The sequence below is a fragment of the Leptidea sinapis genome, chromosome 42 (genome assembly GCF_905404315.1).
Source record: "Leptidea sinapis chromosome 42, ilLepSina1.1, whole genome shotgun sequence".
NCBI lineage: Eukaryota > Metazoa > Arthropoda > Insecta > Lepidoptera > Pieridae > Leptidea > Leptidea sinapis.
In genome coordinates this window covers 1,003,866-1,020,433 of record NC_066306.1, presented here as the reverse complement: position 1 = coordinate 1,020,433, position 16,568 = coordinate 1,003,866, and the positions used below count along the sequence as shown (strand labels likewise).

The 16,568-nt window shown below is 36.4% G+C and overlaps 2 protein-coding genes across 7 annotated transcripts in view; one reads left to right on the top strand and one right to left on the bottom strand.

Annotated features, from left to right (window-relative positions):
* The window catches only part of LOC126976687 (moesin/ezrin/radixin homolog 1), a 68,353-nt gene extending 65,743 nt beyond the window's left edge, over nt 1–2,610 (top strand). For both annotated transcript variants that reach the window (XM_050825186.1, XM_050825185.1), the window contains one exon: nt 341–2,610. In XM_050825186.1, the coding sequence (XP_050681143.1) occupies nt 341–505 (165 nt within the window). In that variant the 3' untranslated portion in view covers nt 506–2,610. The remainder of the gene's footprint in view (nt 1–340) is intronic.
* Nucleotides 2,611–6,071: 3,461 nt separating this feature from the next.
* LOC126976692 (zinc finger and BTB domain-containing protein 14-like) lies at nt 6,072–16,231 on the bottom strand. 5 transcript variants are annotated; one of them, XM_050825195.1, is made up of 7 exons: nt 15,752–16,231; nt 15,303–15,684; nt 12,734–12,973; nt 10,617–10,711; nt 8,807–8,970; nt 8,402–8,554; nt 6,072–7,233 (listed from the first exon to the last, which is right to left on the bottom strand). In XM_050825195.1, the coding sequence occupies exons 2-7, from the start codon at nt 15,660–15,662 to the stop codon at nt 7,055–7,057; spliced, it is 1,191 nt and encodes a 396-aa protein (XP_050681152.1). In that variant the 5' UTR covers nt 15,663–15,684; nt 15,752–16,231; the 3' UTR covers nt 6,072–7,054. The 5 variants fall into 5 exon arrangements, with proteins under 5 accessions (XP_050681152.1, XP_050681151.1, XP_050681150.1 ...); XM_050825194.1 differs by having other exon boundaries at nt 15,303–15,667; XM_050825193.1 differs by having other exon boundaries at nt 15,303–15,653.
* Between the last annotated feature and the right edge of the window lie 337 nt (nt 16,232–16,568).

The window sequence follows — 16,568 nt, the reverse complement described above, 5'->3', positions numbered from 1 at the left end:
GCTTAGTTCGGTGTTAAACTGCTTTGGTAATGTAAGATTACTAAGGCTGCGTTTGTTTGTGAAGAGTATTAGTTCCGTCGTTGACTGATTAGCGAAGTCATAAGTCTCATAAGGCTACATAAAACTCTCTCAAATGGTCCCGTTACTAGAATGGCGACTGTGTACAGTCTTCTTCTTCTTGTTTAGCCTTGTGATGAGCTCATCCACCACAAGGTTCCAAAGTATTGGCGAAAGTACCCCTCATTGTGGGCAGCCAGTTTCTACCACACATCTTGGGCTGGTGTTCAAGGTGAATCGTATCGCCCTATGCCTCAACCTTTATACTATGTAACTTCCTCAGGCTTTGAAACAAGACCTGGCCCAGTCACGTGACGAGACGAAGGAGACGGCCATGGACAAGATCCACCGGGAGAACGTGCGGCAAGGACGCGACAAGTACAAGACGCTGCGCGAGATCCGTAAGGGCAACACCAAGCGGCGCGTCGACCAGTTCGAGAACATGTAGGCGGCGCCCGCCCACTCTGTACTCGCCCTTATAATTCCACGTGCACTCTTACGCGCATATTCGTCTCCACATCATACTTACCAACCGTCTTCCGAATCAGGTGGTTCTCAATGACTTATTTTATATTTATTGTACTTAATAAACCTGTACTATGTGAATGTGTGAAGTAAAAAATAGTGTTTAAATTTAAAATGGTTGAAATTAGAATGTGTAAGGACACGCGTGAAGTTATAGGTGGCCGAGTGACATGTCGAGCTTGTGTTAGGTAAAGACGGCGTTCGTTAGTTACAATAGTGTCCGCTGCGTTGTTGAACCGACAATGCCAAAAGTTACAGGAACCGAATGTTATGGTACATCTTAACATTATTTTATATAAATTTTATTATTCAGATATTAAAAGATTAGTTGTTTCCAAGCTGGGCCACAAAAAGATATTTGTGTTCAGAATGAGCACCAAACCTTAAGAACAGTATGGCATTATATCGTTTGAGAACATATGTTCTTTGTTGATAAGTCTTAAAATTAGTCATTGGCATATCACATATGTTTAAATATATAATTGTAATTATTATGTATCACATCATGTAACAGTTATGTAAGTATTATCAAAACTATCTTTAAACCTTTGGTATTGGTGGACTGTATCAGTCAATTTATGACACACATATTGTTGTATGTGGTGTAATCGTTCATCTGTGATATACATATTGGTGTATCAGTCAATATAAAATATACATATAGTTGTACCAATGCATACCAGTCCGTACACTTATGTTTGGATGTGCCACAATGTGTCGGTTCATACACCGTCCAATAGCCAACTGAGGTCCGATGTAAAGTATTGTAGGTGCTCACCTGTTTTGAGTCAAACGAATCCGTCGCCGCTTTATGTAAATATTTATAATTATTACTTAATGGTAACATTATGTTAGACTTATGTGCTATATTCGGTTATGAATATCTGAGCTACCGTTGAGCTGCTGAATGAAGAGCACACCGTTATATTATTATTAATTTTTTAAGCAATTTGGAATTTTATTCAATTTAACATAAGCGGGAAGAATTGTGAGTCATTTTAAACGCTGTGTGCTTTCGTTGATTTTTTAATTCATGTTAGTTATGTAGTCGGCCCGTTGGTTATATTAGTGTGTATATGGGGAGCGAAGTGTTATGTGCGGGGCCTTTCTATCAATAATATATACATTATATATTTTTAAACTATACTTAAATCGTGTTGAGTCTGAAAGCGCTATAATTGTAATAGATTTAAAAAGCCGGGTCTCGCCTCGAGTTTCGACCAAGTCTATGATTATTATTACTCTTTCATACTCAACAAATTTAAATGCTACTATACAATAAATATAGTAAAACAGAAATGCACTTGATACTTTCGTAAATACTTTTCCAATTTTATACAAAATTTGTATCGTGTGAAACACCCTTTGTAGTATAATATTGATATGATATATCGTACGTTAGCGTTGCTCAAAAGTGAACCAAGTGCCCGGGGGTGGGGGGGTCAGCCGGGGGCGACGGCCCTTATTTATTTTTATAATCATTTATATTTTAGATTTAGGAGTCAATTTAGCATCAAGTGTAATTATTCGTTTCCTAATGTTCCCTTCCTTCATAACTGATATTATATTGTCTGCGATGATCGCGTTGTATATTTGTTAAGGCCCCGATACACGGGCGAGCTATTAACCGTGATTCATCGCGAGCTCGCCCGTGCATCAAGGTTTTATTTTAATTGGTTACATATTACGGCCTATTTTGAACTTTTGAACAAAATTAAAAAGGAATACTGATAATATATTATAATAGTATGCTTAAATGATGTGTATAATTAATTTTAAGTGAGTAAACGGCATTCCAATAAGTTACAATGTGGTGGCGTTTTTTGTTTTTTTGATGAAATTGTTATAGTTTCTGTAATAGTAAGTGCCATCCGTTGATGTCTCCTAATTAGAAGCGGGGGCGGGGGGAGAGACAGTCTGAGCCCGCCCAGCCCCGCCCTATCGATTCATTCACAAAATTTATACAATACCACGTCGTTGCCTTTCATGTCTAGGACGAAAAATTTTTCCAATAAAATGTTTAAGTAAGTAGTTGTTTTATTTTGTAAAACGTTTTATGTCCGCAAGTACCAAGTTATACATTTTTAGTATAGAAAAAAATGAAAGAACTCAAAAACTTTAATATACATGATTTAATGATTTGCATGACTAGCGTATCCCGACAATGCGATCAAAATAATAATAAAATACACAGTTTTTATTTTGTAAATAGTTCCCACTATCGATGTTTGCTGAGGTTGTCATAACTAGTTTTAGTACCGCACACTCTCGCTACATGGCCAACAGCGCCAAAATGGCGAATTTCAAACAGGCACAAAAGCACTTTATTTTGTAGAATAAAGTCAGTTGTCTTTAACATTTTATATGGCGGAAGTCGACGAATATCGTTACATTTATTGATATTTTAAAATGAAAACTGACTAGGTCAGAGAGTTTAAAAATAAGGTAAATATTAATACATCTTTGTATGTAAAAATGGAATAAATTTCGCTGCGAAAAATTCATAATTTTATTAGACTGTTCTAGATACGCTTAGTTAAAACAAGTGGAAGAACGAAAGTCAACAAGTTACACAAAATGTTGGTAATTTTTTTCCTAAAAATCTAGTATTTATTATGTCAATTTTAGCTGTCTACGCTTACTTATATTGCATGTCAATGATATGCTGCACAGAACACAGTAGTGTCGCATTGTGAATGACATGAAAACGAGCGTACCCCAAAGTCACATATCATAATATGACCGAGTACTCTAGTTAGTCTACAGAGGATTACTTTTGCGATTTTTTTTTTAAATTGGATGTTTGGAATATGGGTCTATAGTTGCCGATATCACTTTGCCTATGCCTTTTTTATGAATCAGTGTTATTGTAGACATTTTTAATTGGTTTGAAATTTTCTGTGAATATAATATTGTTAAACAGCTTGTGTAAAACTAGTGACAAATTTTAATCGTGTCCCTTTACATTCCCAAATCTTCGCAGTCTCGTTCGCTACTTCAATGATAATGCAGCGGTTACAATTGCCCTAAGTCAAAACATTTCAACTAATTAAGTCCAGTTCAATCCTAAAAATACAAAAGAATGTAAAATTGTCGATATATCGAGAGACATTCAGTTCCTTGATCACCCAGAAGAAGGCTGAATTTGCCTCGTAAAAAGAATGGTCTGCCTTCTCAGTACGGCGAGACAGTAAGTAAGTACATCAAGCCAATAATATAATAGAACATAAAACTAGTTATCTATAACTACTAATGAAGCAGTTTTAAATATATTTTTTTTAGTCTGTGTGGCCTTTGGCATAGATCTCCTCCATAGTACTCTGTCCTAGACCATAACTTTCCACTTGTCTTTTCAATGTCGTCTCTCCATCTTTTATTTTGCAGTCCTCTATTTATTTTTCCGATTCTTGCGTGCCAGATAGAGGTGAGTGATAAATACTGTCACGGTGAACAATTTACCGTGATCTGCCGTTCTAGAATATTACAGTAAATTATTCGAATTTAATGACGTTTCAAAGTCACAGCATTCCGGAAGTCACTGTCAATGTTACGTGACAATTATGTGTTATATAATTACTGTATAATTGTAACCTGTACTATGACTTTTTGTTGAGATGATTGAAAGATTGATAATTAGCACGTAGCAACCTACCTTTCTAAAAGGCCGGCTACGCTACTGTAATTCCTCTGGTGTTGCAAAAGAATGTGAGCGGAGGTGATCACTTAACATGGGGTGACCCGTACGCTCGTTTGTCATTCCCTTCCATAAAAAAGGCGCACGTAATGTTTTGTTATTTTGTCTTTTAATTTTGTTTTTTTAGTATAAATATTGTAAATAAGTATAATTTCTTTGTTTTGTTGGACAAGCCAGCCCGAATACAAAGTAGATCAAGAACATTATAAATATTTAGAAACCATGGTCACAGTAGACATATGTAGAGCAGTACGGAAACAACCTACAAAAGTTGAAATGACACACTCACAAAAACATGCGCATCGACGAGGCCCCTAAGCAGTTTTCGCGGTCAAGACGAGGCGAGTGTCACGTTGTTGTTTGTTTCCGCGATGATTTTAAAAATTGCGTGGCATACGACTATTTGAACTCGGCTCCATCAAAACTCCAGTTTTCGTTTTTTAAACCATAAAGTATGGTATATAAGAATTATTTATTATTATAATTTATTTATTTATTTAATAATTAGTAGGTATTCGAATAATAAATCCGTGAGATCGATTAAACGTTTTCGTGGGTATTGAAACCAATACCAGCTAGTGCTGTCATAATAAAAATTCAAGATGGCGGCTGCAAAAATTATAAACTTTTTCATCACGCATGTCGTTTTCTTGTTTTTTGAGGGTCCTGAAATATATAGTGCTGTCAGAATGAAAATCCAAGATGGTGGCTGCATGAAATTGACAATTTTTGCATCATGGGTGTCGTTGACATGGTTTTCGAGGGGGCTGAATTAGATAGTGCTGTCAAAATGTAAGTCCAACATGGCGGCCGCATGAAATTTACAATTTTTGTATCATTGGTGTCGTTTTCATGGTTTTGAGGGTGCTCGAACTGATAGTGCTGTCAAAATGTAAATCCAAGTTGGAGCTACATGAAATTATCAACCTTTTTATCATGGGTGTTGAAGCCGAATTATTAGCTTGACTTTTGAAATAAAATTGTGTGTTCACCGACACTCCCGAAAATCTCAAAAATGATACCCATATTGATTTCATTGAAAATGTCAAATCCGCCATCTTGGATCTTGAAATGGGTGTCATATTTGTAATTGACACTCCCGAAAATTATACCCAATTTATTTTTATTGCAAAATTCACATCCGCCAACTTGGATCTTAAAATAGATATCTTATTCGTTAGTGACACTCCCGAAAAGCTCGAAAATGATACATATATTGATTTTTATTAAAAAAGTCATATCCACCATCTTGTATCTCGAAATAGATGTTAATTGTTCTTAATTGACATTCACGAAAACAATAATTGCCCCGTCTAGACATGTTCGTGGAATGACTGCAGGGAAAAGTTTCTTAAGGCTACGATAGAATTGAAACTTCAACGGACAAAGTTAAAAAACACATATTTTAAAGATTGCCGTCAATATTTCAACGAAAATTCAAAAAAATATATTTTCAAGAAAAACATTCAATAAAATGTTGTTTAAAAATATTACATAACAGTCATCATGTAGACTATAATATTGCATTATACACTGTATAGCTATCATACATACACTATACAAAAAATCTTACGCGTTTTACTTATTTACGCTCCGCAACGCCCCATAAGGAACTTCGTTCCAAAACTCTCTCCCTTTTTAAAGTCGGTTAGAAAAATAACCTGACAATCCTATTGCTTCAATGGAGTGCGCGCACATGTAGGTAAGGATTTTATCAACAAGGCTAGTTTCCATACTGATACATATTATGTCTACTGTGCCATGGTGTCAATAATTACAATAAAACACCCAAATATTAAGATTGATTCACATTTATTCAAACAGTATAACTCAGAAACATTCTACATTCTACATAACATGATTAAGCATCTCGTAAACTACTTAAGTGGCGTGTCAAACCCATCCGACGTGGCTGTATCGCTGTCCAGCACACAACCCACCAATGAGATCGTAGAACGACTGCTGCGGACAGCAAGAGTAGATAGATCTAGACTCTATGAGCTACACAAGTATGTCTCGTTTGTAAAATCACCAATATAATTTCAATAAAGCTATAATAGAGCCACGAAGACTGAAATAAATAAATCACTTTACGAACAACATTTTTTTTAAATCTTAATTAACATTCAATAATCACAACATTAAATATCTGCAAGAGTAGAGTTATTTAAGCACAGCGAATATAGTACGTAAATAAATACGTTTAATTTTTGCATCGGGGTTAGGGGAACTGTGAGTCGCGTATTAGGTAGGTGCATGTGGCAGGTATCCGATGAAGACATAAGTTGACATACAAATGTCAAACAGTCCCTGCCCGAGATGAAACCGATGCCCCATTGTCTGACACAAGTGTTGCCTCGCTTATGGATAACTACTTACAAAGTACTAGAAGAATGAAGACTATATGCCCCATCTAATCTGGTGCAGAAGTAACTTTAACGTCAGCTTGGATTATAACCTCCAAGGCTCCGTTCATGGCACCGATATGCGTCTTCCGCATCGTATGTTTACCTACAGGCACTATTACGAGCCTTTCCTCTAATTCCTGCCTACAATTTTATAATTCTTCATCACTCAAAAACTACCCCCAGATCAACCAGCCTGAACAACTCAAGTTTCTTCAGCGGTGTTTGAGTTCAAAGTGGCCATGCCTCTCAACAATGGCTCAAATATCAATTCCATCAGGTTATTGTCGAACTTAAAGGAATTATAAGATTTTTCTTTATGACAAATATATGAATTATTTCCCCATATTCAACTATTTGTCTAGACATAAGGCTAGGTATCGAGCGCGTTGTCGCGCGGTTCTGTCTTCAACTGCTGATCCGTATTGGTGTGATTGTGTGCGCCGACCGTCTTGATGTGTCGCAGCAGCGAGCTCTTGTCCCGGAAGGACTTACCACAGTCAGCACACGAGAATAAGCGGCCCTCATGCGTCCACATGTGGCGGCACAGACCTGCCACATACAACCGAAACTAACTACTTATTTACCAGAAGAATACCAAAAAATTAATAATTGTCGAATATAAATTCCACTTTTTGACTATAATTAAAGCAACTTAGTTTTAAAGGAGAAAACAGGTGAATAGGAAACGTCGAACTAGTTAAGTCATCATGTACCGTCACGTAGCCTCATCTGGGAATCACTGAGGCAACTATCGGTGCCAGAATATTACATTTATCTCATACAAGACATGTACAAATCCATCTCCACTCATGTCCTAAGCCCAGTAGGAATTAGGAAAAAGAGAAGCGTTGAAATTGAAGTGAGGGTTTCCTGATGGAACTCTCACTTCAACTCTACACTTAGCCCATTGGCTTTCAACACAACTATGGATTATCTTACAAAGAGTTGTTAGAGGCCTCTGCCTTAAAACATTCTGTATACAGATGATGTGGTTCTGATCTCGGGCAATGGAGATGAGCTCCAGGAAATTCAGCTTCGGGATTGAAATTTGTAGAAGGGTGGCAAAAGTTAAATACAAATCACAAGCGTGGAAGACCGTGTCGAATAAAAAAAAAAACAAGGAAGCCGACACCAAGTAAATGAGTAAAGGTCTAGGAGGAAGGAGACGAACTTTGAAATAAATAAAAAAAACTTGATCATAGGATAGGAAAAGCAGTAACTGGTTACATGGGTTTACGAGAATTGAAGTGCTAATGAGTTAAATGGGGAGTTAAAGCACGTCAAAGTGCCAATGAGTTAAATGCGGAGTTGAAGCGTGTTTAAGTGCTAATGAGTTAAAGTACGTCAAAGTGCCAATGAGTTAAATGCGGAGTTGAAGCGTGATGAAGTGCTAATGAGTTAAATAGAGAGTTAAAGCATGTCGAAGTGCTAATGAGTTAAATGTGGAGTTAAAGCACGTCAAAGTGCCAATGAGTTAAATGCGGAGTTGAAGCGTGTTGAAGTGCTAATGAGTTAAATAGAGAGTTAAAGCATGTTGAAGTGCTAATGAGTTAAATGGGGAGTTAAAGGATATTGAAGTGCTAATGAGTTTGATGCGGAGTTAAAGCATGTTGAAGTGCTAATGAGTCAAACGGGGAGTTAAAACATTTTGAAGTGCTAATAAGTTAAATAGGGGGTTAAAGCATGTTGAAATGGTGGTATTTCAATGGAATCTCACCCGAGGCGTGCAGGTACACCTTGCTGCAGATGTTACAGGGGTGCAGCAGAAGTGGGCGAGGCTGTGTGGCGTGCGCCGTCTGCCGGTGAGCCCGCAGCGACGCGGGTTGCGCGAAGCTCTTGTCGCAGGCGGAGCACGCGTGCGGCCTTTGAGCTGATAACAAATACTAGTCATTCAACACAAATATGAAGAAGATATCTCGCGATTCAAGGAACACAACATTGTCTGGGCCGCAACCAATAAAATAATTAAATTTTTTCAGCTTACTTCATTTCAATCTGCAAGTTTAGTTTAGGTAGTAAAAAGATATAATTCGATCAAACAAGACTATCAGGTAGTTTATACACTTTATTTGAAGTGGTACATACATTGTACAAAATATTTATAGTTAAAAAGATTTCTAACCTTTATGTGTGTGCTCGTGCCTTCGCAAGACCTCCTTCTGAGAGAAGGCTCGCTGGCAGATCCGGCACACGAAGGGCTTCGCCCCGGAATGTACTCGCTCGTGCCGCACTAGCGCACCACGCCGGCTGAACTGCTTGCCACAAGTCTCACAGCTTATAGTGTCCCTGGACAAACAACAGTCAAAGCATTAACCTCATGCTGTTCAGACTCATTAATGGAAGAAAGATACATCAACACATTTTAGCCAATAATAAAAAATGGAGGAGATTGTTAATTTGTGTGTATGTTGTATGTTTTTTAATAAATTCAGATGTGCAGGGCTGTGACAGTAATCTAGGGAGCTTACATTTTATATGTATACTAAGGTGAAGTAATAACGGAAATTTTAATTATACGTAATTATAATAAAGTATTTCAGACTTAGATTTGTTGCCATGGTTTAAAGGCTTCATGTAAATAATAATTTTTATTATCACACTGCACTGGTGATGAGCCCTACTTCATGTGGAGATTTTTTTAAATTTTTAGTTACCTTGTTAGTATATTAACAAAATGAATGAGTACCATACCTTTCAACACTGTTTGAATCTCAGTTCTCAGCTCTTATTTAACATTGTCATGCCTTAAAGTTAATTCAAAATCTTGAAAATATATTAAATGCCAAAACCAAAAATGTTACTTTTACAATTGTATGTATATTAACTTAAATAAGATTGAAATTCATTCGAATTCATATATTTTTATTCAGGATAGGATTTTAAATCACTTATTGAATACCAAAAACTACCACCAATTCAAAAATATATTTCTCAGACCCAAGAGGAGTTTGCACAAAAAACTTAGCATGCAACTTTTGAAATAAAATTTCATTACAAAATTATTAATTAATTAGCGCAGAAGGGTGGTTGCTCAGTTACCGAGGGTTAAGAAAATCATTTGTGTGATAGTAAGTTTTACCACATAACCGGTATTTTAACAATTGTTTTAAATTTCGTAACACATTTGTTTTGTACAAATCAAATTAAAATCACTTTATTCATGTAGGTCACGGAAATGACACTTATGAATTTCAAAATATTACTTTTCTAATTAAATTTAAGTACCTTATTTCGTAAACGATTGTGCTAATGAGAAGAAATAGCAAGAAACTCATGCCATCAGTCATGGTTTGCACATAAGTGAAAATAATAATATTTTTTTAGGGTATGTTACACAGCCTTACTACGATTCTTAAATATTGTGAATGGACTCGTTATAAGGCTCCAATTAACCTCCATCTATAGTCCAACAAAATACTTACTAACTCAACTGACCATTACAAGTTTATGATCTCAGCACATTTGGAACCATTGTTATTGTTTAATCTGATTGTGAGTTAGTGTTGTTTATTGTGCTGGGGTATTTTTGATCCATCATCAGCCGGAAGACGTCCACTGCTGGACAAAGGTCTCCCCCAAAGATCACCACGACGATCGGTCCTGTGCTGCCCTCATTCAACGTATTCCGGCGATCTTGACCAGATAGTCGGTCCATCTTGTGGGGGGCCTACTAACACTGTGTCTTCCGGTACGTGGTCACCATTCGAAGACTTTTCTGCCCCACCGGCCGTCTGTCTGTTGAACTATGGGCCCTGCCCACTGCCACTTCAGTTTCACAATAATTTGGGCTATGTCAGTGACTATGGTTCGCCTATGGATTTCCTCATTTCTGATTCGATCTCGCAGGAAAATTTCAAGCTAGCCCTCTCCATTGCCCTCTGAGCAACCATGAGCTTTATGACCTAAAATATATAAACTGAATTTATACTTACCTAATGCCAGGGTTGGCATTGTATACAAAATTAATATCACTGTCATCCTCTATTTCTCTGTCTAGGAAATCTTGTAACCCCTGTTTTGGTGGAGGCTGTGGAAGTAACAATATTATAATTTGGTGAGAGAGAAAATAATAGAATTGACTGAAAGAAGTTTTTCTTGCTCTTAAACCCCAGATTATATTTAGGCTTTTATTTAGACAACAAAATATTTACATTTGATACAATATCATAAGCAAGCTGATCTCAATTTATACGGATGTTGATTGACTGCAGTTGGGTTATAGTATAATATTTAAAAAAATAATCACGATGAGTTCTGTCATTACACTACCGCGCGTTTTGCAAGTAGTTTTGCCTCGCCAGCCACTTTGTGGAATCCATTACCGACTGCTGTTTTCCCTAACCGATACCACTTAGGGACCTTCAAGAATCAAAATCCGGAAAGAAAATCTCTGGTGGGGGGCCATAACTTGAACGTCTTCCCAAAAGACACTTTTTAACCGAGCAAAAAATACTCGAACTAAGGGAGACTGGAATGATGGATGATGAAAAGAGCGCAAAAATACTACAAAAAGCGCATAAGATTCCGCAGAACGGAAGCCTGGCACAAGTTCTGCAGTAGTATAAGTTCAACAAACCAAGCCGCAAAACCGAAAATCCAGAACAAAGAAACCAGTACAGCCTTACTGGAAACACACTTCCCCGTATGTGAAATTGTGCAAAAATAAAATATCCGCACCAACAACCCAGGAATAGAAGATCGCAAACAAAATGGTAACTGCGGATAGATTAGAATGAGCCTTTAAGAGTCCCAGATTTTCAAATCGAATGGAATGGAAATGAAATCTCTCCAGCACTACTAAAATGGCAACCTAATCAAATAATTAACCAATTACTACCAATCTACAGGGCCTAGCATAGCATTAAAATACATCCCAAAGCAATTGAGGGAGGCGAAAGTAGTTTTAGTACCAAAAATAAGACACCTAAAACATAAAGCTACACCCCAACCAATATGCATACAGGAAAGGCAGATCAATAGAGTCAGCACTCCACTCGGTGGTGCACAAAATAGAAACGGCTATTACAAACAAAACTTCTACACTTCCTGCCTTTATAGATATAGAAGAGGCATTTGACAAGACTATGCACAACAGCATTAACCACGGAAATGTCATGTAGAACATGTCGTAAGGAACTGGATTACCGAACTAGTTATAGACTGTCCCCAAGGTGGTGTTCTCCACTCCAATGGAACAAAGTAGTTGATGATCCCAAGGACGCTAAATGAAAGACGATATAATACTATTGGTTATGCAGATGACCTAACAATATATGATAAATGGAAGCACTGAGAATATTCTGTATAAATTAATAGGTTTAGCCCTCCAAATATAGAAGAATGGTGTGACTAACATCAACTGTCAGTAAATGCAAAAAAGACGGATCTTATCCTTTTCGCAAATAAGAGAAAGTTACCGGAACTTCAGCCACCAAACTCTCCCTATCAAATCAAGTGAAATATCTGGGTCATCCTTGGTAACTTATTGAACTGAGAGAGTCATATCGAAGCCAAAACAAGTAAGGCCTGTATGGGTTTTTATCAGTGCAAAAGGCTAGTAGGTAAAAGATGGGGTGTCAGCCCAAAAATTGTGCTATGGCTATACACATCTGTCATCAGACGTATTATTAACGCTTAGCGACCGTAGCGGCTACTGGATGCATGAGAATCACTCCATCATCTGTGAACTCCTTGAACATCTCTTGAATTTGAACCTTTAGATCTGGTTTTACAGGAAGAGGCAAAGGGAACCTTAAGACTAAGGGCAAATGGTCTATGGAAACAAAACACAGAAACCACTCACTCCAGATTCCTAAAGGTCTATGTGTAAACAGCCCAGCTAAAATAAATGTGAGGTCACAGTATGTGACAGGTGTTTCATTAATGTGACCTATGACAAAGACAGGGAAGGCAATAATTAGTGGATGGCCCCTTATGTTGCGATAGCTTACATTTTAAACACAGATATCAATCACTACACAAAATAAATCTAAGTGGGTGATATCTCATATATCGGTGAGCAGTAGTTTCAATTAAATAAATAACTCACATGTTCAACTTCTACAATCTCCAACGTCACAGATCCCTCTTCTGTATCCAGTTGCACATTGCGGAATGATTTATCTATCACTTTTATTTGTTCATCTTTCTTTATAAAAACACCAAGTTGTACTAAAATCGTGGAAAGATATCCTGGTATGTCCTCTGGTATGGGAGGTGGTGATTCCGAAGCTGAGTTGAGAAAGTCTAAGCTTTCATTAATGTGATATGATGTTGATACACTTTGAACCTGAAAATAACTTCTTATTTGGCATGTGGAGGGCATGCATGAATGTGTGCTGATAAATAATATAAATACAATTATAAATAAAATACTAATTCAACTTATAAATATTTAGTGCTAAAACAAAATATGCTTTTACACCCAAGCACCTGTACAGATAGACTCTTCACAGCTATATTATAATATTCTAGAGCTTACAGTATGTGTTACACACATAAAATAAACTTTGTATCATACTAGCTGACCCAGCAAATGTTATATTGCCGATATTAAAATCGCGATACAAAAGTAACTGTTGATTGTAGATGGGTGAAAATTTGAAGTTGTATGTATTTTGTAATGCTGACTCATAATCAAACAAAAAAATTGACACAAATCAAATTTAAAAATAAAATCATTTGGACCACCCTTAACATTTAGGGGAATGAAAAATAGATGTTGTCCGATTCTCAGACCTACCCAATATGCACTCAAAATTTCATGAGAATCGGTTAAGCCGTTTCGGAGGAGTTCAATGTTTAACACCATGACATGAGAATTTCATATATATGATAGATCTATCATATATATGAAATTCTCATGTCATGGTGTTAAACATTGAACTCCTCCGAAACGGCTTAACCGATTCTCATGCTATTGAACAATATATTTTATTGTACAATATTACACTGTAACCATATTATTATGAAAACAAAGAGGTGCTCGCCGAGTTTCTGAGCCCATTCTTCTCAGGTTTGATGCATACTTTTTCTAATGGGTGGTAGTATTTGATTTTCAATAAGTGATATCTATTTGAATTTGAGTACAGTTAATCAACTGTGAAGAAAAAATGAAAAGAATGGGCTCAGAAACTCGGCGAGCACCTCTTTGTTTTCATAATAATATGGTTACAGTGTAATATTGTACAATAAAATATATTGTTCAATAGCCTGAGGATAGTCGCTCTATTCCCATTCTGTGGTATCATTACAAAAGTCAGTTATGTTACAAAGTAACCCTAATCACACAATTTTTTTAACAATTATTTTGAATTTCGTAATTGTTGTTCAAACTTTCAAAATCCAGAAAACTAAATTCATGGGAAGTATTTAATGAACCAAGTCACAAATATTTAATGAACAAAATATGTTATAATAATTTATTGGCAGTTAATCCTGCCAACAAATTATTACATACATTAAGTAGATACACTAATGTGTATCTACTTGCTTATTCTAAAGCTTAAGCAATGATACTATATTACTATGCAAGCCAGTTTTAATTTATTTAAGATACATCTATCATGTGAACTGATATGTGCGGGGGTGGCCAACCAACGGGCAAAAACCTTAACCAATACAAGGTCACTCCAAGAAGAGAAGTCTGTGAATACCCCAGGAATGTTCCGAACTTCTGGAAGGAGCTGGGCTGGTTGCAGTAACAGGCCATTACTGCACGCAAAATGGACCCATGCTAGTGGTTTAATTGCGGAAACAGGAGCCCCTATACCATACCATACCATGTGAACTGATCCGTCTGACAGTCTTTAACCTGATTTTTGCCACTAAATTCTAGTATACCACATGTGACATTTCTTTACAGTTCCTATATCAAAGAACTTCATCCACATACTACTACGTCCACGAACTGTGCAGTGAACTTTGCTGTTCTGTGTTTCCAGGTTGATATTTCCTTACTTTGTACTTCAAAGGGTTGCAACATTTTTATGATTGGTGTGGTCAATTTAGTTCACAGCTCCAAAATAAACTAGGTTGATCTATAAGTTTGATAGTTCGTATTTCGAATGCTAGATAGATTGTATGCCCGATCCCACTTCAGTAGTTAACAAAAGAACTGCAAACTACACTATGTATGTATATATGTCCCGAGATGCAAACTTGTATAGTTCGCGAACATAAACAGATGCTGACCACTATGCGCGGAATAGTATACTGCACGAGTAGTGATGTACTTTACTTTGCATGACTGATGTCTATAAATTCAAGAAATGATCCTTAGCAAAGATTATTAGTATGTAGTATCCAAAGGATTGAGAATGAAATAAAGAACTAAGGATCAAAGGATATGTGAACTAGTTCACATAGTTTCTTCGTGGGAGCGCTCTTTTGAACTAGTTTGTTCGCGAACTACACAAGCCTAATTCCTCAGATCTGGGAGGAGAGAACACATGGGCGATGGTGCTTATTTACTACTAGGTTATATGTATCACATGCTTATTTGGTGACCAATTCAATTACAAAAAAATGAGTATATCCATGAGAAGGAATGAGTATGATTTCAATATTGATGCATGTTTCAAATGATATGTATGACGATGATGAATGATGACACATACTCTTTCATCTTCCTCATCTTCTTCATCCCCGGAACAGGCTGTTGTTTGCCTAAATATGTTAATAACTTCCAAAGCATCTTCGTCAGTTAAGGCTAAAACGATGTCATCATCGTCTAACTCATTGGAACCACTCTCCCCGTCGAGCTCTGGTAAAGTACATTGCAAACTACAAATATTACTTATCTTTAATTCTAAATCTTCTTTCCTATTTTCTATATCCCTAGTAGCTAGTACATATGCATGGAGTTTCTCATTAGACAAAAGACATTTTGTCTTAAAACTATAATAATTATCTAGATCTTGGTAGCACTGAGAACATATCATGTTAGGTAAATTTTCATCCCTGGTGATCTGCAACATTTTCTCTAATATTTAGCTGTAACTAATGAGGGTCTTCTTTGGATTGTTGATATAAATTTAAAAAATCTAGTGCTCTATGTCATGCTTACCTCCAAACCAAGACATATCATTATCCTTGCAGGCAATAATGATACATTATTATCTATTCGCTCATCAAATAGTGGCACTGGTTTAGAAACTTTCTGTAGACACAAGCGACATAAGTCCAGTAGACCATTGTAGTTCTTATGCTGCACTGGTTTGCGAGAATATGTACGCATTATTAACATCTACGGGACTTTTGGGATAAATAAAACAAAATTTTACACTTTTGCTGTGATAACACAACATGCCAAAGGCACCTAAGGATTAATTGACAATTCCATTGAAGATAAAAAAATACGACTCATTTTACTGTTTTAATAAATCCACTTTTTACGGGTCTTGTTAGGCAAATTTATTAGTATTGGACAAAGTATTTTTAAAGGATACAAAATAGGGAGGTACCTACAGAATACAGGATATTTAAAAATTTAAAATTATTCCGTCATAGGGGTGAGACGTATTTATCGTCACAGGTATTAAAATATCACCGGTTGTCACTGTGACACGATATGAAAAATAACAGTGACAAGTATTAGGAGTATTTTGTAACAACTAGTATTTTATAACACCTAGTATTTTAGTAACGACTGTTATTTGAGTAACACCTGTTACTGAACACGTATTTGAACAAGTATTTAATAACAGCTAGTATTTTAGTAGCAACTGATATTTGAGAAATACCTGTTATTGAACAAATAATTAGGAGTATTTAGTAGGTATTTTTTTAACAGTATTTTGATACAGCTATAATTGTGTGATTTGTAGGGCTGTTATATTATTTAATTCAATAGGTAATAAAATAGTTATGGTTCAACTATTCTT

Excerpts from the sequence above, each read along its gene's own strand:
- LOC126976692 (XM_050825193.1), bottom strand. The coding sequence starts at position 15,931 with ATGTTAATAATGCGTACATATTCTCGCAAACCAGTGCAGCATAAGAAC. Across the intron at positions 12,974-15,302 it reads AAGATGAGGAAGATGAAAGA|GTTCAAAGTGTATCAACATC; the intron begins GTATGTGTCATC and ends AGTTATTTTCAG. Across the intron at positions 7,234-8,401 it reads GGTGTACCTGCACGCCTCGG|GTCTGTGCCGCCACATGTGG; the intron begins GTGAGATTCCAT and ends TGTATGTGGCAG.